At 61.4% G+C, this 22,807-nt stretch overlaps 1 protein-coding gene across 3 annotated transcripts in view; it reads right to left on the bottom strand.

Moving 5' to 3' along the window:
- The window catches only part of ESPN (espin), a 30,594-nt gene extending 9,216 nt beyond the window's left edge, over positions 1-21,378 (bottom strand). For 2 of the 3 annotated variants that reach the window (XM_045803547.2, XM_045803546.2), the window contains exons 1-9: positions 21,085-21,378; positions 17,734-17,927; positions 8,080-8,266; positions 7,756-7,938; positions 7,475-7,606; positions 4,635-4,836; positions 3,463-3,734; positions 666-827; positions 380-575 (exon numbers count right to left, since the gene is read on the bottom strand). In XM_045803547.2, the coding sequence (XP_045659503.2) occupies positions 380-575; positions 666-827; positions 3,463-3,734; positions 4,635-4,836; positions 7,475-7,606; positions 7,756-7,938; positions 8,080-8,266; positions 17,734-17,927; positions 21,085-21,378 (1,822 nt within the window). Of the gene's footprint in view, positions 1-379; positions 828-3,462; positions 3,735-4,634; positions 4,837-7,474; positions 7,607-7,755; positions 7,939-8,079; positions 8,267-17,733; positions 17,928-21,084 lie in introns of all 3 variants that reach the window. The other variant, XM_045803545.2, reaches the window with a different exon arrangement.
- Between the last annotated feature and the right edge of the window lie 1,429 nt (positions 21,379-22,807).

Raw genomic sequence — 22,807 nt, forward strand, 5'->3', positions numbered from 1 at the left:
ATAGAGGTGAGGAGCACAAGAGAGATGTAGGATAGACACGGGGCAGGAAGAAGCTTGGCCAGCAGCCCTGCCTCCTTGAAACTAGTTCTGCTTCTCAGAGCTTCCCATTAGCACCAGCTTCTTAGAAACACCAGCCACCAGAGCTGGGAGGCCTTCCCTGTTGGAATGGACCTGGGCCCAGAGAGGGAAGGGGACTTGACTGAGCTCACACTAAGGCAGAGCCTTCGCTTAGGGTCCTCTTTGGGCTAGGGGCTGCAGCAGGAACAAGTAAGAGAAGAGTGAGCGCAAGGGCAGTCGCAGCTGGGAAGGAAGCGATGTCTAGGTTTCCCTCCCCTTCAGGGCTAGCGCCGCCCCCCACCCGCAACCCGCCCCTACTCACTGCCAGTGGACGAGGAGGAGCGACGCTGCCCGCAGCCAGGGCCAGCGCCCTCGAAGGGCAGAGGCGGAGCAGGCGGCGGCGAGCTAAGGGCCTCCGGCAGGGGCGGCGGCGGCGGTGGTGGCGGCGGCAGCTCCCTAGACGCCTTGGGGTCCGCGGCGCAGCCGTTTTGCACGTGGTTCCCGGCGAGCAGCGCCGCCTGCGGGGGAGCGGAGGGGCTAGCGAGTGAGAAGCGGGAGGCCAGGCCGGGTCCCGGGCGGCCGGCGGGTGCGGGCTGGCAGGCACGCACCTCCTCGCTGTGCGCCATGCCCGGGCCTGCGGCCAGCGGCTCCCCGGGACAGCGGCCCAGCTGCCGGTAGTAGTCCCCCGTGCTGGGCTGCTTGCTGAAGGCGCGGGGCTTGCGGCCGGAGTCCTGCCTCCTCAGCCCGTTGTGGCCGTCGCGGGAGCTCAGCTGCGGGAAGACAGCGGTGGAGGGGACTTCAGGCACTGGTCCCGGCCGCCTCCCACGCCCCGCCCCCCCAGCTCTTCACATTCCCGGGGCTCATGGCCAGCGGCCGTCGAAGGGTGCAGCCAACCGGGTTCCCAGACCCTCCTGTTCTCAGAGCGGAGATGGGGCGAGGGTCCTGGGAAGGGCAGGCTCGGTCGGTCCTACAGGGAGGGGTTTTGGGAACGGGCCAAGGGCCACAAGGGCCCCCACTCAGGCTAGAAGGGGCGGGACCAGGGGCGGGTTGACCCAGCCCAGTCGCCAGGGGGAGCCGGAGAAGGGGCAGCTCTCGGTTTAGCTAGAGCTAAGGCCTCCGCCTCACCCCACTCCTGGCCACCCGACCATCCCGCGCGTCCCCACTGCTCTGCCGAACCCTCTTTTTCGGGGACGCCGGCGAGGGAGCCCCCCTGAGAGCCCTTGCCCTGTTAGGCTCCTGCTTGCGCAGGGCTCTCAGCCGCCCGACCCCGGGGCTGCTCCTACCTGCGCCTGTGCCGGTGGCCCCCGCTGTGCACCTGGCGGCGGGGGCGGCGTGGACCGACACCTGCGCTACCGGATCCCTCCTCTCAGGTTACCGCCCAGCCCTTGCCCGCCCGCGCCTAAGAGCGCCCATGAGCTCCGTCGACCTGACGTCACCCGGGGCCAGCCAATCCCGGGCTGACCCACTCTCAGCAATAGGGTACTCACGGGGTCTCCGACTGCATCGCCACAACCTGCCGCTGCGCCTACCTGCCCGGAGAGCCTGATGTGCCCCCTCCCCCCGCGCCTCTCTCCCTCCGCTAGGCGCTGGGCACCCCGGCCTCCATCCTCCTCCCCCATCTGGTCCCTTCCAAACCCCGTGGACAGAATGCGGTCCTGACCACGAGCAGCGGAGCCCCCCCCATATTTGGTACCCCTGGGTTCCGGGTCACGCCCCCGCCCTTCCTCTCCCGCATCTGGAAACCATCGACATCCGCGTAAGCGACACCGACACCCGCGCCTAAGCCTCGGGTTTCAGGGGCGGCAAGGCGGGCTCAGATGACAGCGCGGTGGCCCGCCCCGTCGCAGCTGCCCCCCGCTAAGCCCAGCCCAGGGAAAAGGACATGGGGTGGCAGGGCCAAAGGCCGAGTCAGCGCGCGGGGGCTGTCCCCTGCTCCATCCCCCGCCCATGCGTCCCCGCGGTGGCCCCGGACCTCCACGCCCCACCCGAACCGGCTCTCGTTGCAGGAAACCCTACACCACAGGATTTGTTTTCTGGGCCAGTCCGCCCCCTCGGCGCCCCCTACAGCCCCAATGCGCGGTGCCACGACCCTGCTCTGGATGCGGTCAGACAACAGCCAGGCCCAGGGGGCGGAGGCGGGGGGCGCGAGGCGCAGCCGGCACACAAAGGGCCCTTTGTGGAGCTGCCGGTCGCCTGCGGTCCTGCACGCACACACCGGGTAGGGGCCCGGGACCTCGAAATCCTGGTGCTCAGGGGAGTGGAGGGGGCACAGCCTGGGCCACCTCTTCTGTGGCTTGGGGCAGGGCTCACACAGCCGACGGCGGGGGGGCGGGGGGAGTCGGCTGGTCCATGGCCCCCTGCAGTTCTCTCCTGGGCCCTCTCCACCTCATCGAGATGAAAGGAGACCCGACTGAGAGCTTGGTCCAGGATGGCAGTGAGGGCAGGGTGGAGTCGCTGTAGAGGTTGTCCTTCCCCTCCCCCACCCAGTGGCCTTGTGACCTGAGTCACCTGTGGGCAAATTGGTTACTCACCTTGCCTCTGGAGTGGCTTGCTTTGGGCTTGAGAGAGAACTAGAGGTCAGGGCTCCCACGGGACCCTGGGGGGGCCTCTACCCCATACTAGGCAACCTGTGCTCTCAGGTTGTCCCCCACTTCCCAGACCACCCAGGACCCCAGCCCAGGGGTTGGGGCTCCCTGCCCGGGACTCTCTCAGCTATCAGACAGTCCTCTTGCTCCAGAGCTTCAGCCAGGACCCCAGCGGCCCCGACATCCTGGGCACCTCCCATTCAATGTGCCCTCACTGAACACTCCCCCATGGCTCCCATCTCAGGACTGGCCCTTCCACCACCCTAGGCACTCCAAGTCCCAAACTGGAAAGCCAAATTCAGTCTCAGCCCTCCCTAAGTCCCCTCTGAGTGCACAGTCGTGCTACTGCTCTCTCCCCCTACCTCCGCCCTCCCCGTGGCCCTTCACAGCCATGCCACCTGCATCTCCCCCCCGGGAGGACACCCCCTTGGGAGCCATTCTCCACCTGAGCCTGGGGCTATGGGCATGTGTAGGGCTGGAGAGGCTGTTTGCACATATTCTCTGACAATTCTGTGACCACCCTGCCACTCTGTGCAAGACGTGTGGGAGGACCCAGCTCCCTGAGAGGTGCCGCTTTCTGATTTATGTTCCCTCACCCATCCCCAGCTCCTGAGAGGGGGGTGGCTTTGTCTTACTCATCTGCCTGTCCCCAGTGCCCAGACCTGGGTCCCCATGGGGCTGGCCAGGAGCTTCCGCTCTCGAATAGGCCACACTGGCCCAGGGCCCCCCACCCTGTGCCCGCGAGCTAGTCTCCTGGCCTTGGGTGGTGCCTATCGGCCCAGGCGCATAGGGAGGCAGGCAGGTGGGTGAAGTTCACTACCTCCTTCTTGAAGGCCTCCGTCTCCACGTGGCGGAGTTTGCTCTTGGTCTGTATGTAGATATCAGCTGCATGTGGCCCCACAGGGGGCTGGGGAGCTGGGTAGCCTGGTGGGGGTGGGGGCAGCTGGGTGCCTGGGGGTGGGGGTGGCGGAGGGAAGCTGGGTGGTGGTGGCAGTGGTGTGGTTCTCTCCGTCTTGCCCCGGGGCCGGCCCAGCTCTGGGCTCAGCATGTCCATGTAGTTTTGTATATCTGCAGCTCTTGAGCTGGGAAGCCCTGCGGAGGGAGCGAAGACTGGGTTTGGGAGTTTGCAGAGAGGCTGTCCCCCAGGACTGAGACCCTCTTCCACCCAGAAGCAACACACCAAGGGATGAGGTGGGCTTAGGGGTGCAGCTCGGCATGGCTCCGCTGTGGGCCCCAGCAGTGCATGGCCCCCCTCGCCCTGCCCTGCATGTGTTGGGGAAAGACAGTGCACTCAAGTTTGGGGGGAGGCCCCAGGGGGCTTTCAACGCCAGGGCATGCCAGTGGGGCACAGCCACCCGGAGGGTGAAGGGGCAGCTCCTCGGGTCACCTGGCGGCTTGAGGCAGCCATCACAGAGTGTGTGGCAGTGTGTGCATTTGTGTATGTTTTTGAGTACCCGCACGTGTTTCTTTGTATTTACAAATGGGTTTGCATCCGTGTGCGGACATGGGCTGTATCTGTGTGTGTTTGCATGTGTACGCACGTCTGGAGTGTGGAAATGGAGGCGGAGTGTCTGCTGTAGCACAGGTGTGGGCGTGCATCTGCACAGGGCTGGATGTGTGGTTGTGTGCTCCTGTCTGTATACTGTGCATACACGTGTACAAGGGTGCACGCTTGAGTGTGACCAGGTGTGTGTAAAGTCTGGTGAACACTGTGTATGTGCGCGTGTGTGTGCGTGTGTGAGTGAGGATGATGAATCATTTGCGGGGTGCATGTGGGTTCTGAGGGAGAGTCCATGTGGACGTACAGGTGTGTTTGTGATGGGTACACACAAGTGTCACCTGCCTCTCACCACAACCAGCAGCCCCTCCTCGTGACCTGGGCTGCCTCCAGCGTCAGCTGTGGGCAGAGCAGGCCAGAGGCTGGCCCTCACGGACCAGTGGCCAGTCCCAGTCTATGCTCCCTCCTCCCTCTTCCCAGCCCAGCCCACTCACGGCGTGGGGGGCGCTGCTCCTTGATGCTGGAGTGGCTGGAGGAGCAGGAGTCATAGTTGGAGAGGGTGCTGGTGGGCGAGCTGAGGTCAAAGTTCAGCGGCTGGACTGACATGGTGGTATTAGGTGAAGACATGCCGGAGTCAGGCTGCTTGGTCTCCAGCTCAGCAGACGGATCCCGGGACAGGACACGGTGCTCCACACTCTGAATGGGAGGGGAGGCAGTGGGGATGGCCTGACCCGAAGACCAGTGTGCTCCAGGCCAGGGTCCTGCTCAGCCATGTCCTTGCTGGGTGACCTAGGCCGAGCCGCTTCCCTTTCTGGGCTCCCTCCACATTCTGAGAATGTCTCTCAGGTTCTTCCCAGGGGAAGATTCACACCCAAGCCCGGCCCCCTGGCAGCGGGACCACAGGTTGCTGGGAAACTCCCACCCCAGCCACTCCTTGCTCAGGGGGGTTGAGAGACTGTCAGAAGAGAGGGCCCTGGTCTGGACCCCAAGGGGAAGACTGCCGTGGCACTAGCCTTCGCCCTTCTTCATCAGAGGAACTGGGCTCCAGCGTATCTGTGGGGAGGGGCTCAGGTGCCACAGCTGCTGGGGGCAGGGGAGGCATGCAGGGCCCCCACAACTTGCAGGAAAGACTAATTCCCCATGACCTGGCCAGCAGCCCTTATCTCTCCTTGCTCTACGGGGGCAAATCCCAACACCAGCCCAGCCTCTATCTCCTGATGGGGCCTTTGGAGAAAGGGTTGGGCCTGGGGTGGCCCCCTGAGTCTGGTTGGCAGCCCAAGCTCAGGCTGTAAGCCTGCTGTCCCCACCACTATCTGTGCCCCTGCCCACAGGCCTGACACTCCTGGCATGGGACCGGGCTGGGGTGGGGGGTCCTGCTTACGTTGCCCATGCTGGCCTTGCTGCCGGCAAGCCCGCTCGCTGGCTCCGTTGGCTGCCTCCTGCCCAAGCCTGCTCCTCCCTGCGCGGGGCCCCCTCCCTGCCCGAGAAGTGTCACAGGCCCCCCGGGAGTGGTAGGCAAGCCTAGCACCAGGTAACAGCTCAGCAGCCATGCTCATTGGCCCTGTAATTAGGGGCTCTGTGGGAGTGTTTGCCTTTTCTGGGCCAGCATCCTGCATGGTTTAGATCTGTCACTGCTGCAGCTGGGCCTGTCTGGGTGAGGGGACCAAGGGGGGGGGCTAGACTCTGCTGCCTCTTCCATGAGCCAAGGGAAAGCACAGGGGCTGGGCTGGGTGGGGGTGGGCAGCTGAAAATGCTCTTTTTGTGGCGGACAGCAGTGGGCACTAGGGGTGCCAGCCAACCCCATGGATAACACAGGTTAGGGGCACAGGGTCTGCAGCCTGGAGTGTTGTCTTCAAATTTCACTTCTCCCACTTACTAGCTAAGTGACCTTGGGCAAGTCACTTATCCTTTCTGTACGTAAAGAGAGAGAGCATGCCGGGGTGCAGGGCGGGGCAGGGGGAAGGGCAGAGGGAGAGGGAGAATCTCAAGCAGGCTCCACGCCCAGTGCAGAGCCCAAGGAGGGGCTTGGTCTCACAACCCTGAGATCATGACGGGAGCTGAAATCAAGAGTCAGACGCTCAAACGACTGAGCCCCCCAGGCTCCACTGAGTTTATCTGTAAATGGGGATAGCAGTACTTCCTGCCTCCTTTTATACCCTGTGAGGGTATAAAAAAGATTTAAAAAATTAGTGAAGTGCCAGGGTGTGGTAGCCAGTAAATGCCATACGCGCCAACTATTGGTACTGACTTCCGGTGGAGACCGAGATTCTACCTATAAAGCACGGGGCAGGGTACCTGCCGGGGTAGGAATTCATGTGATCATGTTTGTGGCAACTGTAGCTGCTGGTAAGAGGGCCGTGAGGGGCTGGGGTGACCCCCCCCCAAAACAGAATCATACACTCTTTCAGTGGGAAAGAACTACCTCTGGTTCAGAAACGCCCTGTACCATCCAGTTGGCGTACCCAGCTGACAGGGTACTCACTCTCTGTCGGACCATCACTCTCTCTGGGTGGCCTTTGGGGGGAAAATTCTTCCTCCAGTACAGCTGCAGTCTCTGACCCCCTGGGCCTTGCTGTGCTCTGGAGCACCCAGAACCGGGGTGCCCCCCCCCATGCTTGCGGACAGTGCTATGGGCTGGAGGCCATCCCACCTTCTCCCCTCCAGGCCTCATTTCCCAGCCCCTCTTCCGGCCAGGCTGCACCCTAGAGCTGGTCCTCCTAGATGCACCTGTGAGACCGACCCTCCGTCCTCCCTCCTCCCCTAAAGCGGGCATTACATCAGATAAGTCAGGGCCCTGGACTTGGAGCCAAACACACCTGAGCTCAAGTCCCAGGAGGTGACTTCACTGCTGTGCAACCATAATAAAATCATTTAAAAAGCTAACACAGGTTTCCAGTTATGAAGTAGCCATGAGGTGAGCAAACATACAACGTAGCTGCGTGACCTTGGACGAGACCGGGGCAGTAACACCACCTGCCTCAGGGGTGGTGGAGACTTAAGTGAGCCACCAGTGTGGGCTGTGGGCAGGTGAACGCACTTGACTATTACCATCGGTATGGAAGTGCCTTGTGGTTTCTCCACCTTCCTCCTTACCAGGAGGACGCCGCCCTCCTCCCTTTGACCCTTTTTCCTTCACCCCCTCTTTCCTCCATGGTCAGTGGTTCTGGGCTGAGAGAGGGTGATGGTCTAGGGCACTTCCTCATTGGGTGACCTCGGACAGGGGCTTCACGTCTCCGAAACTCAGCATCCTCCGTGGTAAAGGGGTAAGAACACCTACCTTCGGGGGAGGTGGGGATGGGGTGGGGGACAGATAACCAGGGGCTCGCGGTCGTACCATGTTCTCCACTGTCCGCAGGTAGCGGGTGCAGTGGCTGTGGCCGTTGTAGTCCGAGAGGTCGGCGGCCGTGAATCCGTCGCGGTCGCGGACGTCCAGCTCCGCGCCGTTCACTACCAGGATCTGGCAGCACTGCGAGGGGCCACGTACTGAGGACCCCGGCCGATGGCCCGGACCCCCGCGCCGGGGCAGGGCTGTGCTGAGAGCTCGGCGCCAGCAGAGGGCGCCCGTCCCACCCTACCCGCTCCTGCCCCGCCCACCCGCTCCGGCCCCGCCCCCACCTCCAGCTCCCCGTTTTCCGCGGCGTCGTGCAGCGGGGTCCCGCCCCACAGGTCGGCCGAGATCTCGCCGCCGTGCAGCAGGAGCCAGCTGAGCACTTTGGCGTGGCCGCGGCTCGCCGCGAAGTGCATGGCCGTGGCGCCGTCCTTGTCCTGCTCCGACAGGCTCACGTCGGTGCAGCTCACCTGGGCGGGAGGGGGCGCGGGAAAGAGGGGCGGGGGCTGGGCGCCAGCCCCTTCCAGGCTCCGCCCCCCGTCCGTGCAGGCCGCTTCGCGAACAGACCCCGCCCCTTCCCGAGCCCCGCCCCGCCCTGACCCCGAGCTCACCAGCCACACGATGACCGAGCTGTGGCCCATCTGCGCCGCGGCGTGCAGCGGGGTCATGCCGTCCTGGGCGCTCGCGTGCGGGTCCGCGCCGCATTCCTGCACCAGGTACTGCGTTACTTCCAGGTGGCCCTCCTGGCACGCCAGGTACAGGGGTGTGGCACCGTTCTTGGTTTGGGCATTCACTCCCCTGCGGAGACACAGCACCCACCGTGGGCTCTCAGCGCCCACCTCCCTCCAAAGCCTTTTTACCCCCCTCATGTTCTTTGGGGAGCGCTGGAGGGCTGGGAGAGTGGGAGAGTGGGTTGGAAAAGGTCTAGCCACCGGGTCCTGCTGTACCTGACTCCCTCTGGACTCTTAGTCCTATGCCAGCCTCCCTTGGGGGGTCCCCTTTGGCTCGGCCACCCCAAACCAGCAGCCTCCCTTCTCCAGTGCACATCTGACTGACCTAGTCCCTGTCTTCAGTAAATAGCCCAAGGTCTTTTCACCAAGGTCTACAAGGATGTGGAGATCTGGCCTCTTCTTACCTTTTTAGCCACATTAACCCATTGTCACTGTGAGTCCCCAAACCTTCTGTCTTACCTGTCTGTCTTTGATCAGGTCCCTTCTTGATCTGGAATGCCCTTCCCCCCTCCTCTCTAAGACTTAGTCCAGATCCCTCCTCCATGAGGCCTGCCCTGATTTCCCCAGGCAGAGCCGATCTTTCCTACCTCTGTGCCCCATACGGCCCTGGGCTCACTCCACAGACTGCCTGTCATACTTGATTGAACATAACTGATTTTGGCTTCTGCCTCCCCCAGGAGACTGAATTCCCAGAGGGAAGAGTAGTAAGGCTGCCAGATAAAACACAAGATGCCCAGTTAATTCTGAATTTCAGAGAAACAAGAAATCATTTTCTAGTATAAGTACATCCCAAACAAGGCATGGGACATACTTACACTAAAATATTATTTGTGGTTTATCTAAATTAAAATTCACCTGGATATCCTGTTGATAATCTGACAGCTCTACAGGCGGCCCCCATTCACAGAGCACTTCTGGTGTGCTGTGGTATTGATGGGCAGTTCTCACTGGATGCCCTAACTTAGTCCTATTGTCATTCCCATTTTGCAGAGCGGCATTTGAGGCTCGGGGGCTGTGACTTACTAAAGGTCACAGGACTGGTAAATGGCACTTGAGTGTACGCTTGTGATGCAGGGCCTGGTGCATGCAGTAGGCACGCAGGAAAGGCCATCCCTGTCTTTACTTCCGAGACTTTCCTGAGGTCCAGTTTGCAGCGGTGTCTGCCCCTCATCCCTGTTCCCTTACTACTCTCCCCTACCTGGGGAGCTGGGAATCAGCCCCATAAGGTGGAGTGCTGCTGGAAAACAGGGAAGTTGCCCCCCCCCCCCCCCCCACTGATAGAGCCTCGGTTTTTCTGACTTCATAATGGGGTGGACAGCCCAGGGTGCAGTTACCATAGTTGGACACTAGGTGGAGCCACAATCTAGGCCCAGACACAGGAGCTGGCTAGGGCCGTCCACAGCAGGTCTCAGAAGCTCTGTTTTGGGGCTGAGTCCCACCGTGCTGGATCTGCCCTCCGTGCCCCAGGAAGTGAGCCTCTTCACCTGACTAAACGTCTTCCCATCCATCTGCCTCCGGATCTACCCAGTGGTGACATTAGTCCCACACTCTCCACCAATGTCCACGCACACCCTCCCTCCCTCATCCAAGTGCCAGCCCAGCAGTCCATTAACATGGGCACTAGGCCACCCAGTCCTCCTCCATCTGCCCACTCACCCACCCTCTTGTCACCCCCGACGTGACTTGGTCCTTTCCCCTCACACATCCCTTGGACCCTCCTCCCTGCCCCTAAAACCTTGGTTCCTATCCACTTCCCTGACCCCTGCCCTCAGGCCACCTGCAGCCCTCACTGGGCACCTCCCTGCTCTCTCCTTACTCCTGACACGGGCACCCCTACCCCAGACACAGAGCTGCCATTTTTCTGGGCCTGATGTCAAGCACGACACTTCATGTATTTGGTGTGGAACAGGGACCATGCCTGGCTACCCTCTGTTTCCCCACCTGAGTTGGGGCAATGGTGCTCATGAGCCCACACCGCACCCGGTGACAGAGACCCACCCACACGCCTCTTCCCAGGAACACTCTGGCTTGCAGCCACCAGCCTCCACACCCCAGTGCCATCATGCCCCCCCCCCAGGCATTCACATACTGACATGACAGTAACAGCCTGCTTAATATTTCATGACCGACACCCAGTGGCCTGAATTATTCACCCCGTAACCAAGGCACAGCGAGTACTGGGGTCCTGGAGAGCAGAGGCTGAGGGGACCACCACCCAGGACCCGGTGAGGTCTCTCTGGGGAGGCCTAAGGCAACGTACGGAACTTGGGGCACCAGATCTGCCAGGAGCCCTGCCCCTCCTAGCACCCGTGCTTGGCAGGTGTCTGTGATCCTGGGGTGTCCAGCCAGCCTGGGAAGGTCTGAGAAGGTCCGAGAAGCTGGCACAGAGCAGGACCTGAGCAGGAGGGGGCAGTCATGACCACAACCTCTTGCCGGGCCCGTGGCTGCCACCCCCAGCCAGAGTCTCTGGGACAGAGGAAGCCCTCCATCAGTCCCGGCTCACCACCATTCCTGTTAGTATTTCAGTGTCTGCATTCTTGGAACCACAGCGTCCAGCCCGGGAGGCCCCAGCATAATGGCTCAGACAGATACACTGATGGGCCAGGGTGGGAAAGGGGGTCCAGGCCTTGTTACCCTCTTCTACTTTGGCCTGGAGGCAAGAAGGGCTGGGGCCCCCAAATGCTCCCTGGGGGGAAATTGTAAAACCATGGATGAGCACATGGAACAAAATCGATTAATTTAGATGGAGAGAGAGATGAGTTTATAATAGTGGTCATAATGATAATCGGTAACAGTGATAGCAGGTACTGTTTATTGAATGATTGATCTGTTTCGGGCGCTGTCATGAGCAGACGCACATGCTGTCTCTCTAGTCCTCTCAGGGACCTGGTGGGGTAGGTGCTGGCATTGTTCCCCTTTCCAGATGAGGAGACTGTGTGCAGAAGTCTCAGATCGCTTGATGACAGAGAGGCAGAGAAGGACCTGGGTCGAAGGAGGACCTGGGGCGTGAGCCCCTCCCAGCTGTGTCACAGTCGTGCCTCTTGTCTCTGTTCTCAAAGCCACCCTGGGAGTGGGGGCAGTAAGCGTCCATGAGACGTGCTTGGAGAGCCCTCGGCACGGGCCCGTCCCCTGGCATGAGCCTGGAGCCACTGTTATATTTTGGGACCCCTTCTCCCTGTGCCTCTGCAGGGGCACTGCAGGCCTGGGGTGTCCAGGCCCAACTAAGCACAAGTCAGGCCAGGCATTGCTTCTGCTGTGGGGACTCACCAAGAGGAGAGGGGCAGGGTCTGGGGGCACTTCTGGCCTCAGCATCCCACTGGCTCCAGCCCATCAAGTTCAGCCAAAGTGACACTAAGGGTGACCATTCCAGTCCCAGCCCCTGCCCTTGACCCTGGCCACCACTCACCACCCTGACTCTGTAGCTCACTGGGCAGGGCCCTAGTGAGTTCTTAACCTCCTGAGCCTCTGTTTCCATATACGGCAAATGGGCATCATAATTGTCTAGCATCTCCTTGCCTCTTACAAGAGAACAGAAGAGGAAGCTTTGGAAGGTTAGCACATTCCCTTGGAGGGAAGGCTGCTCTTTGCTTCCTGGTGCTGCAACCACATCCTGACCAGCCAGCCCCCTCACTGAGGCCTCAGCTGTCACTCCCCATGACCAAAGGCCAGGGGTTTCCCATTCTCATCTGATTTGGCCATTCCCTAACAGGTGCCTCTCCTGAATACCTGCTCCTCTTGGCTTCCTGGACCAGCCACTGACTCACCAGCCAAGCCTCCTAAACCTTCTTTGCTGGGCCCTGGCTTCCCCCGGACCTCCAAAGGTGGAGATGCCCCAGAGTCTCCTTTCTGAACATCCTCTCCCTGCTGGTGAGGTCATCTACTTCCCAGGGTCAAAGGCCACCTGCACCCAATGCTCTTCCTCTCTCCAGCTTGGACCTGGAGTCTACTTCCACCCACTGTCCATGTGTGCAATGCCCAGGCCTCTGGAACTTTATGTGCCTGGAGCGGATCTCTCGCCTTTCTCCCTCAAACCCTCCCCAGCGTGCCAACTCCATTCTGGTAAAGGACACCACACTACCTTCCCTTGAGGGTAGCCTAAGCCCAAACCCTAGGAGTCTTTGGAGACCCTCAACACTTGACCTCTTTATAGGTCTGCAATTCTCCAGCAACCATCACATAAATCATATTTTTCTTCCTCTCTGGGAAAAAGGTGACACGGACGAACTTCTAATAGTAAGAAAGTCACTGCGTGGTGATATGAAACAAACATGGAATGCTTGCTGGAAATCTCCGTCCGAGAATGGTGCCAGCTTACTGCGGCCTTTGCCACAGGAGCAAGGAGTTACCTGCCCATGGAACCAGACTCTGGTCAAAGAGCAGCACTTCCAGTGGCCCTCCCCTTTGGCAATTATTTCTGCTCCAAGGAAGGTCAGCACAGAGGTGTTCCCACAAGGATTAGATCTCCTCATCGTGGGGTTAGGCTGTCCTGGATAAAAGTTATGGGTCCTTGGTGACTCTACCTCTCTTGTCCTCTAATGGTGCCTTCTGGCTTATTTGAAAAGATTCCAAATTAGGCCTGGCTCAGGGAAGAAATGCAGTCCTTACTTGAGGAATGTTCTAGAATAGTCAGCTTTATACCTAATCCACCTGCAAACCTGGACTATCTCTGGGAGCTTACCCTTCCCCGCAGCTCTCCCAGCCTTCCGGGCCTTCTTTCTGGTCCTCAGTGAAGCCATGCTTGATCCCGCCTCAGCGCCTGCCCCCGCTGGCTCTCCGCCTTCTAACGCTCCCAAGCCAGATTTGTGCAGGGCTGGCCCCTCTCTTTACCCAGGTCTCGGATGAGCTCCCACCTGCCCTAGGAGGCCTTCCTTGACTCCCTCAATTTAAAGAAAACCCCACTGGTTTCTACCAAGCTACCCCGTTGCGCTTTATGGCTCTTGTCACTGGAGTTGTCTTGTGCACCTATTTCGTTCATTCCAGGGACACATGTCACAAGGCTGCCGCAAGCCAGGACGGGGTAGAGCGGTGAAAGGAGCAGACCCCTGCCATCCCAGAGCCTGGTTCCACCGGGGCGCCAGCTGGCAAACCGACACACACACAAATAGGCCAGAACTTCTCTGAACACGGCCCATGCTCTCGCTCTGTCCCCTTGTTTGCCCTGGGAGCCTCCCTGAAAGTTGGCTCCGAGAAGCTAGGAGGGCTCACTGCCTCCCAAGTACCAGTGGCCTGCCCAGTTGCTAGTTGTTGAGTGAGTAACTGTGGGGGTGGGTGAGATGGGCAGCGAGACCAGGAGCTCCGTGCTGTCTCCTCACACATGGCCTCAGCTGGTCCATTTGCCAGATGGGCCAGGGAGGCCCAGCAGGGAGCTCCATCTGAGATCACCCGCAGTGAGCTCCACGCAGGCTGGACAAGTCCCAGGGCTTCCAGACTCTTCGTTCATTAAACAACACTTACAGTGGGTCCAGCACTGGGCGACAGACGAGGTCTGCTCTCCTTAGTCGGGAGACACGGTAGGGGAAGTCCCCAGGAGGCACAGAGTGCAATGCCAGGCGGTGATAAGGATGGGGGGGGGATAAGGCAGGGTGAGGAAGAGCTGGAGGGTGTGTGTGCAGCCGGGCAAGTTTCAATCTGAAGGAGGCTCTGGGCAGGACTTACTGAGAAGGGAAGGTACAGCAGAGCCTCCAGGGAAGGGAGAGAGCAGCTGATGGGCTCTCCCCGGGGAGAGTTCCAGGCAGTGGGAGGTTGGAGGGTGCCAGCCAATGGGAGGAGCTGCAAGGAGACTCCGGAGGCGGAATGGAGAGGGGAGGGGGAGCCGGGCAGGTGAGGTGTGGGGGCGTGGGGGTGGGGCAGAGGGAGGAGGGCCCTGGGCCATTAGAAGGAAATGGCCTCCCCTATCAGTGAACAGGGACCCTGTAGGCAGTCCAGGGGCCTGACTTGCCTTCTCAAAGGTGGGCAGAGCCCAATGGGAAGAGGGCCAGGGCCAGGGGAGACCTGAGAGATTAGGGACTGGAGCAGGAGTGGGAGACAGGCCTGGAGAGGGGGTATGGTTTGATCAAGGCCACACGAGGGGACCTGGGGGACCTCAGCTGCTCAGTCAGCCTCTCTGAGGCACCGATTCTCTCTCGGTCAGCACTGTGCAGCAGGGACATCTGTCTGGCTCACTGATGTATCCCTGGCCCTTAGAATATTGCCTGGCGCAGAGCAGATGCTCCATAAACATTAGTTGAATAAATCAGTCTGTAACCTGGGCTGCTGTAACCCCAGCTACTGCCCAGGCTGCTTATAAGGCTCAGAGGACCGGGTGGTGCTAGGCACTTAGTAAGCACTCGGCAGGTAGGAGCTCATCCGAGTTTATCCTGACTGCTGGCCAGGGCACTTTCCAATCTCTGTCCCCAAGCCGGGCAGGCCTCAGGCAAGGAGATACTTGCAGAGAGGTGCAGTTGATACAAATCTTCAGGCAGCCTGATTTTCCGGTTTGCTAGGAATGGCAGAGCACAGGGACCCCCAAGGAAGGAAGAGCCTGGAGGCCCTCCACCATTCTCCCCAGCCTCGAAGCTCAAGCCCAGGGGTCTAGACTGAGCCTGGGGCTCCCCTCCAGCTGCACAGACCCTGGGTGAGCACATGGTTGAGGCCAAGCAAGCGTGAGGCAGTGCCTGGGCCCTGGCACCCTGCTGGCAAGGTGGTAAGGAGCTCTGAGGCTACCTGCTCCTCGCCCCTTCTCTGTCTGCCCTGCCTGGAGGTCTGGATACCTGCGTCCCCTCCACCAACCACTGGTGCTGCTGGCCAGGAGGGCCGACCCCCCTGACTCCATCTCCCTGAGACCCAGGGTCTGAAACAGCCCCAGTCCAGTTCCTGCCAGCCTCTGTGCCGCCCGCTTAGGGCCCTCCTGTGCAGGGAGGATCCCCATGGGGCAACAGCCCCAGAGGTCACTGTGGCAGCTCCTCCACCTCTGGAAGGATTTGCCCTACGGGTTGGGATCGACTGGACGAGGGGTAGGTGGGTGCAGGGTGTTCCTGCAATCTCAAGGCTTTTCTAACACCCCAGGGTGCAGCCTGGCTTGAGCAAGCCCCCCTCCTGTGATGCGGTCCAGCCCTCCTGCCCCTCTGCAGCTTGTCATTGCCACAGCCCACTGCGGCCCACAGCCTCCCTGGGCGGCATCGAGTTTCTCACTGGTAGGTCCCGGAGCTCTTCCTCCCTCACCAACCGCCAGGAGAGCTGAGCCCTTGTGAATAATTCACCACGCTTCACAACAGGTCTGGGAGGCTCGCAGCCTCCATAGCCAGGCTGCCTGGGTCCCGGGATTGAGCCCTGTGGCCTGCGGCAGCCTGAGCCTCTGCCCTGTCTCCATGTGCAGCCTTGGAGAGCAGGCGCGTCTACCCCTGAGATAGGAGGCTATGTGGGCATGGGCCTCCAGCTTCCAGCGGGCCCCGCCCCAGTTCCCGGCCACCCCCTCCTGCCTGAGCCCAGCCTGGCAACCTCACAAAAGCACCTTCTTATCAGCCAGGTCACACGCTGCAGCGGGAATGGGCCCGTCTTCTCACCACCTCTGTGAGATTCATAGGGGCTCATCGGCCCAGGCCATCTGGCCTCAGAGTTGGCACCAGGGCCCAATCACTGCCAGCACCTGGCATGGCCTGGGAGGGGTCAGGGTCCCCAAGACCCTGAGGCCAAGAGGGTGTTCCACAGCACTAGCTCATCCTAGGCCCCAGGCTTTTGGGTGAGGAGGGGTTCAGGGGCAGCCTGGGGCTTCGCCCCTCCCCCTCCTGCCCGAGTTCCTCATCGGCATTTCTAGGGGCGGGCTTGGAGCCCTCTCTCAGTTTACACCATTTGGACTAAGTTGGCATTGCTGTTAGCCTGGCATTTGGGGGCCCATTATGTGTGATGGGGAGGCTTATGGGAGCAGAAGGGTGACTACAGCCCATTCTTCCCCTCTCAGGACCTTGGTGTCCTCTGTGTGAAGTGAGGGGGTGGGACAGGAGCATTAGAGTCCCCACAGTGGGGCTGCAGGCCTGTCTCAGGGGCGGCTACCTGGCCTCAACCTGGAGGGTCTGAGTCGGGAATCTGGGACCAAGCCTGCCGGTGGTGCTGATAGGGCCGGGTCATGAGCCTGCATCTCGGGGGACCTCCTACTCTAAATCACCGCCTTTGAAGTGACCCAAACCCTGGCTTGTACAGAGCAAAGAACTTGGCCAAAGTGCCACCAAGTGGCCTCTGTGGGGATGGCCTGGGAGGCACACCTGCGGGCTCCCACTAACCAAACAGGGAGTTCCCTGCCCAGCAAGATGACAGCAGCCTGGCCTGGGGGCTCTCAGGACTGCCCTCCGTCACCCCTGTGTGCCTGCGCCCCAGAGGCTGCCGGCTGCAGCCACCCTGCCACAAGGCCGTGGGGCCAGGCTGGCCTCCTGCCTGCTCCCTGGGAGCCCGTGCCCAGCAGGCTCCCGCAGGCAGGCGTGGAGCCGGAGGTGAGGACTGACCCCCTTACCTTGTGGCTGCTCTCCTCCAGAGGCTCGGTCTTCTGTCACCACTTAATTTGGACTGACAAAGGTCACTGGTCAGAGCCCCCGTTTGTCAGGTCCCTGGGGCCACTATGGTCCCACTCCCTTAGAGACTCCCCCAGGACCCCTGCTTCCTCTCAGGTGCACCTAAGACCAGGCTCCCTCCCTCCCCCAGAACTCCCCAGGACTTCCCTGCACTGCACTGAGCCCCATTCTTCCCCTCCCCCCATGCTCCCACCCCACCCTGGGGAGATCCCAGCCCCCCTGCTTTCTCAGACCTGCCACTCAGGCTGAGGACCCTGGGAGGCTTGGGGGCCCTACCTCCCCTGCTAGTGGGAGTGGGCTGAGGGGCCACCAGAAATGACAAGTTGTTCTCTGGATGGCCCACTCAGAGGGCTGCGGGCCTAGGAGGTGGGGTGGGGGTCTGGGCAGGCGGGCAGGCCTTTACTGCTCCTCCTCTGTCTTGACCAAAGGTTTAGGAAATTCTCCCGTATCTTCACTCTTACCCCCCCCCACACATTTAAAGATTTGTATTTATCTATTTACTTGAAAGAAAGAGAACACGAGCAGGGTGAGGGGGTGAGGGGCAGAGGGAGAAGCAGGGTCTCCACTGAGCAGGGAGCCCGATGTGGCTCTGGGATCATGACCTGAGCCAAGGCAGACGCTTCACGGACTGAGCCACCCAGGCGCCCCACTCCTACCCTCATTTAGAATCGTCCTGCAAGTTGGCACAGGCCAGAGCTCAAGAGAGCCGCCTGCTGCAGGCTTAGCTTCCTGGAGAGGAGCGGGTGGTCTTGGCCCGCTTGCCCAGCCTCCAGGTGCAGCTGCGTGCTGTGCACGGGAGCAGCGGCTTGCAAAGCTCTGGGGCGAGCGGCCGTGGGCAGCCTTCCAGGAAGGCAACGGTTTCAGCGGGTCCTCTGGCCGCGGGGATGGCCCAGCAGCAGAAAGTCGCCCGCAATGCTGGGGGGGCAGATTTCAGGCATTCCCCAGAGCCCGGGCCTGCACCACCCAGAAGACAGGTGAAGAGGGGTGTCCTTACTGTGGATGGTGCCCCATGAGAAGCCTCAGGGAGGGGAAGTCTCCTTTGGCGGCAGCATAGTGGACGGGCAGAGCGCCTGTTTCCGTGGTCACGGTGGGATCCCCACCGCCATGACGCAGCAGCCAGTCCACCACCTCAGGGTGGCCGAAGCGGGCAGCCAGGTGCAGGACTGTGGCACCAGAATTGTCTTTGTCCTGTGGGAGGAGAGCCCATTAGTCCTGAGGCCTTGTCCTTCTTGCATCCCACCAGCCATGGGGTGTTCTGTCCTTGGACCCCTAACTAACCCTCTTTGAACCACATCCATGCCACCCGTGCTGGGCTTCCTGAGGCCAGCAGGTCATGACTGTGAGCAGCTCACATACAGCGGGCTTTCGGGACGTGGCATGCTTGGCCTCCCTGCATACAGTAGGCTTTCAGGACGTGGCATGCTTGGCCTCCCTGCATACAGCGGGCTTTCAGGACGTGGCATGCTTGGCCTCCCTGCATACAGCGGGCTTTCAGGACGTGGCATGCTTGGCCTCCCTGCATAGAGCGGGCTTTCAGGACGTGGCATGCTTGGCCTCCCTGCATACAGCGGGCTTTCAGGACGTGGCATGCTTGGCCTCCCTGCATACAGTGGGCTTTCAGGATGTGGCATGCTTGGCCTCCCTGCATACAGTGGGCTTTCAGGACGTGGCATGCTTGGCCTCCCTGCAGGGGCAATTGTCACCCAGATGATCAGGGAACCCCCGAAAGAGTGAGCAAGGGTAGAAGGGGCAGGAAGGCTGGGCTGTTGTGGCCATACCCAGATAACATCAGGACTGCAGGGGGCACCCCCTGCATCTAACCTTTGGCCCCTTCCTCTCCCTCTTTCCCTCCCCGGGTGTCACGGGAAAAGAGGTCTCCAGGTTGGTGGGCTTCCAATAACCCAACATCAGTGCGGGGAATGGTCCCTGCCCGGGCCCCAGCAGACTCCCTGCTCCTGGCCCAGGAAACAGGCTGTGTTCTCGCTCTGCGGAGGAGGAAGCTTCTGGGTACTGCTGGCAGGGCCTGGACAGTCAGCCAACCGTGGTAGGTGTAGGCTAGAGGCAGCCCCTAGGAGAGGCTTGGGCTAGACCCCTTCCCAGGCTCCCCAGAGGACTGGGCCCAGAAGTACCAAATACGTCATCCATGACCATTCAGGTGTGTGTGTCTGTTGCAGGAGGGGGCTGGCAGGAGCCGTGTACATTACCTGGGCAAGGAGGGGAATCACAGAAAACCCATGAGTCTGGACTCAAAGGCTGGAAGGTATGTGTGAGTGGGTACTAGTTCGGGAACACCACGAGCTCCCAGAGCCTAGCAGATGGGATCATGGAGACGTGGGCAGGGGCACAGGGAAGGGGATTGGGCAGCAGTGGGGGGCAGGCATGGTTTACTAGGATCAGGGAAGGGAAGCCCCTCTGCCCAGAGAGAGGCACTGTGGGGACAGGGGTGGCCAAGGCAGCCTGAGGAAGGTGGATCTCAGAGGCTCTGGAGAGAGGAAAAGAGGGGACAGAGGAGACAGGGGCCTGGGGCCACAACCAGTAAGTCGTCAGTCAGGCTATGGGGGTGGCTGTGGGGCTAGGAAGGAGGCAACCAGAAGGTGAGGCAGGGCGAGCCGCACACAGGTAGCCGAGGACAACACTGGGACTCCTCTGGGTACTGGAACACCTAGTCTATTCCCCTGAGCCCAGACATCTGCAGAAGGGGGGCAATAAGGAGAGGACCCAGGCTTTGTGCTCTGAACTGCCCCCAAGGCTCCAACAGCTGTGTAGGCCCCAGGAGCCTCACATGCTGTGGCCCGCACCTTAAAGCTGCTTATCTCTGGGCTGAGCAGGGCGGGGATCGAGGTCATCCTCCCCACATACACACTTCCGCCCCCAGCACCAGAGCTTGCTGGGGCTCGAGGGAGGGAGTCTTGATAAGCCGGGCACAAGGCCACTTGTTCTCCCACCTCCTCCTCAGTGGCCAGGGAGGCTTCCGGCCAGGCTGGACATTGGGCTCAGGGAGGCGTGCCACCTCCCAAATGAGTGGGCCTGGACCATGTGCCAGGAAGTCCTGATAACAGAGCCGGCCAGGAGATAAGGCATCCGTCATCTCCCAGGAAGCGTCCGAAGGGAGACCTTGCCATCCTAAGGGCGAAGTGGGGGGATAGGGTCTGGACATCCTTAGGGTACAACCGGCCAGCTCAGAGTCACCCCCACCTCCTCTCCTCCATCCAGTTAGCCCAGTGGTCTTGCTAAGTGGAAAATCAGATCCGGTTCCTTCCTCCAGTGGCTTTTCCCCACAACTAGGATATCATCCAAATTCCTAACCCCAGCCTATGGCGGCTTCTCACCCCTCCCCCCACCCCATCGTGCCTTCCTCCTTGCCAATGCTCCCGCAGGACAAGAATGTGTACGCCTCAGGGCTTTGCACTTCTTGTTCCCCCGTGCTCAGAACTCTCTGATCAGCACCTGGCCCACCTCCTTCTCATCTTCCAGGACTCCCCTCAGAGGTCACTCACCCCTCGCCACCTCGCCCAAGCAACTAGCTCCCTGACAGCCCCTCACCACAAGGCCCGCAACACCTGATGGTACCCAGGGTTGCTGCCCATTGCCCCCACGGGCTGGCAGCTCCAGGAGATCAGGCCTGAATCCCCAGGCCTAGCACCTGCTGGATGCCCTATTGCCAGCAGGAGCCAGCAGGAGAGTCCCCCCCCCCCCAGCTCAGGAGGGACCAGGTTTATATCAGCCTGGGGGCCACTGAGCGAGACCAGATGGGGTCCCAGGGTAGGAAGACTCAGGCCGGGCTGGAGAAGCAACTCGCAGCTGGAAAGCAGGAAGGTGCTGATGTCCCAGGGTCAGCTAAGGGCCCAGGGAGGCCCCATTTACCACGCCCATCACCCCTGCCCCATGTCCTGGCCTTGTGGACACCTGCATCTGGGCCTGGGGTGGGCTGTAGGACTTTGCCCACCCCTCTTCCGGACCTGATCCCAGAAGACCTGGGCTTCTGATTCTGTGACCCACCCACTCTCCAGGACGCCCCTGGATCAGTGCTTTGCTTCCGCGCCCCCGCGCCCCCCCCCACCCCGCCCCGTCCTGGCTTAAATAATCGTGCAGGTAAGCCCAATTCCCTATGGCTCCCCATTACCCAGTGCCCCTCTCGACCGTGGCCCCGGCTTACCAGGGCGCCTTCCCCAGGCACTCTCGACCTGGGGAACCCACCCCACCCCAAGCCCTCGGGAAGGAGCTGAAAAGCAAGTTCAGTCGGGAGGTACCCCATCTCACCCACCCTGGAACCACCCGGGCTCTAGGCCAGAGCTCTCCCCTGGGGAGGAAGCCGCAGGGCGCCCAGTGAGCGGCGCAGACCCACCTGCACTCCGCAGCCGCCCTGCGAGAGCAGCCACTGCAGGCATGAGAGGTGGCCAGTGGCGGCGGCGTCGTGGGCCGGAGTGGCGCCGTTGCGCGCGCGGGCCGCGGCGGGCAGGGAGGCCTCCTCCACCAGAAAGCGCAGACAGTGCAGCTTGCCGGCACGGGCAGCGTGGTGCACCGGCAGCGCGTCCAGCGGGTCCCGCAGCGAGGGCTTCAGCAGGCCAGCGGCGTGCAGGGACTTCAGCACGTCCAGGTCGCCCTGCCGCGCCGCTTGCAGCGCCCGCTCCAGGGCCATGGTGCCGCCCGCGGCGCCGTGACCCGCTCAGCGCGTTCCCCCGGGAGCCATGCACCTGTCCTGGGGCAGCGGGAGAGCCCGCGGCGCGGCCGTCGGATCCCTGCGGCTCGGGGAGGCGGAGCGGGTGCCTGCCCGGTCTCTGCCCCGCACCGCCTCGCCTGCTCCGCTCCGCCTCCGCCGCGCTCTGGGCATGGGGGCCCCCAGCGGGCTACCGGCTTAAGCCTGGGGCCCGCCCCCCGCTCCGCCTCAGCCCCGCCCCCACCGCGCCGCTCCGCGGGTTGGGTGGCCGGCCGGGGGCCGGACTTCGGCGACAACGGCAATTGCGCCTAGGGACTTCTCTCCTGATTTAGCTCACGTGTAAATAGAGACCGCGAAGGGAGGCCAGACGGTTCGAATTTGAGAGCCGTCCAGGCGCTGGAGAGCGGAGCCCCCAAACGAATTAATTCATCAACCCAGTGTCCACTGCATGCTGTTCCAGGCGCTGGGGACACAAGCCAGCAATTACTGCCATTCCCGAGAGTGACGAGTGTCACCAGAACAGGAATATGGGGTTAGAGAGGGAGCTGTAAGGACTAGGTGGGTGGTCGGGGAAAGGTCCATCTGAGAAGTGTGGCAGGCTGGGTTTTAAATGGTAAGAAGGGGCATTCCAGGCAGGCCAGACTGCCAGGGCAAAGATCCTGGGGCAGGAACAGGCAAACAAGTCCCTGAGGGGCTCTGGGTCTGTGCCAAAGTGCGTGCAACAGATGCTGGGCCCTCAGCCTTCTGGGGTTCTCCAGGCCCCAAGAACTGTCCTCAGCCTCCTGGAGGCAGGAGAAAGAGGAGGAAAAGGCAGGAATACCTGGGACACTCAGGTTTCTGGCTCCAGAGGCTGTGGGGCTCAGAGAGCACCCAGTGCCTCTGTTGAGGGGCGGGGGGGGAGTCAACGGTGAGCTTGAGGGCCTGGGCCTGGCAAATAGGGAGAAGGGAAAGTAGGAATGTGGGGAGATGTATCAGAGCAGTTACCCAGGGAGCAGGGCCAGGACCCTCCCCTGAGGGCTCAGGACTGTTCCAGGACAGCAGAGGGGTGGGAGAACACACAGGCACCAAACCAGCCTACCTGCATAGCCGGAAGCCTTTCATGGGAGCTGGAGGGAGGCACAGTCACTGGACAGGAGGAGGAGCTGCCAGAAGGGGGGGACTGCGTGGCTGTGGGAGCACAGTCAGCACGTCTTGTGAAGTTGAAACGGGCCTGTGTCCTTCCTTTCCTGTTCCTCCCCCTCCCCCACCTCCCCACTGGAGACCTGTGAGGGCCGGGCCCTGGGCTGTTTCACCCAGCACCCAGCTAGGCCCAGCTAAGGGAGGCCCTGAGCTGCAGAAATGCTATAGAGTGAACCTGCTTCCAGGAATAGTGGGAGTCTCAGTGCGGGATTCTGGGGCTGCCACCTGGTGG

Source organism: Ursus americanus, chromosome 33 (genome assembly GCF_024610735.1).
Source record: "Ursus americanus isolate L20-20 chromosome 33, mUrsAme1.1.p, whole genome shotgun sequence".
In the NCBI taxonomy this organism is placed as follows: Eukaryota; Metazoa; Chordata; class Mammalia; order Carnivora; family Ursidae; genus Ursus; species Ursus americanus.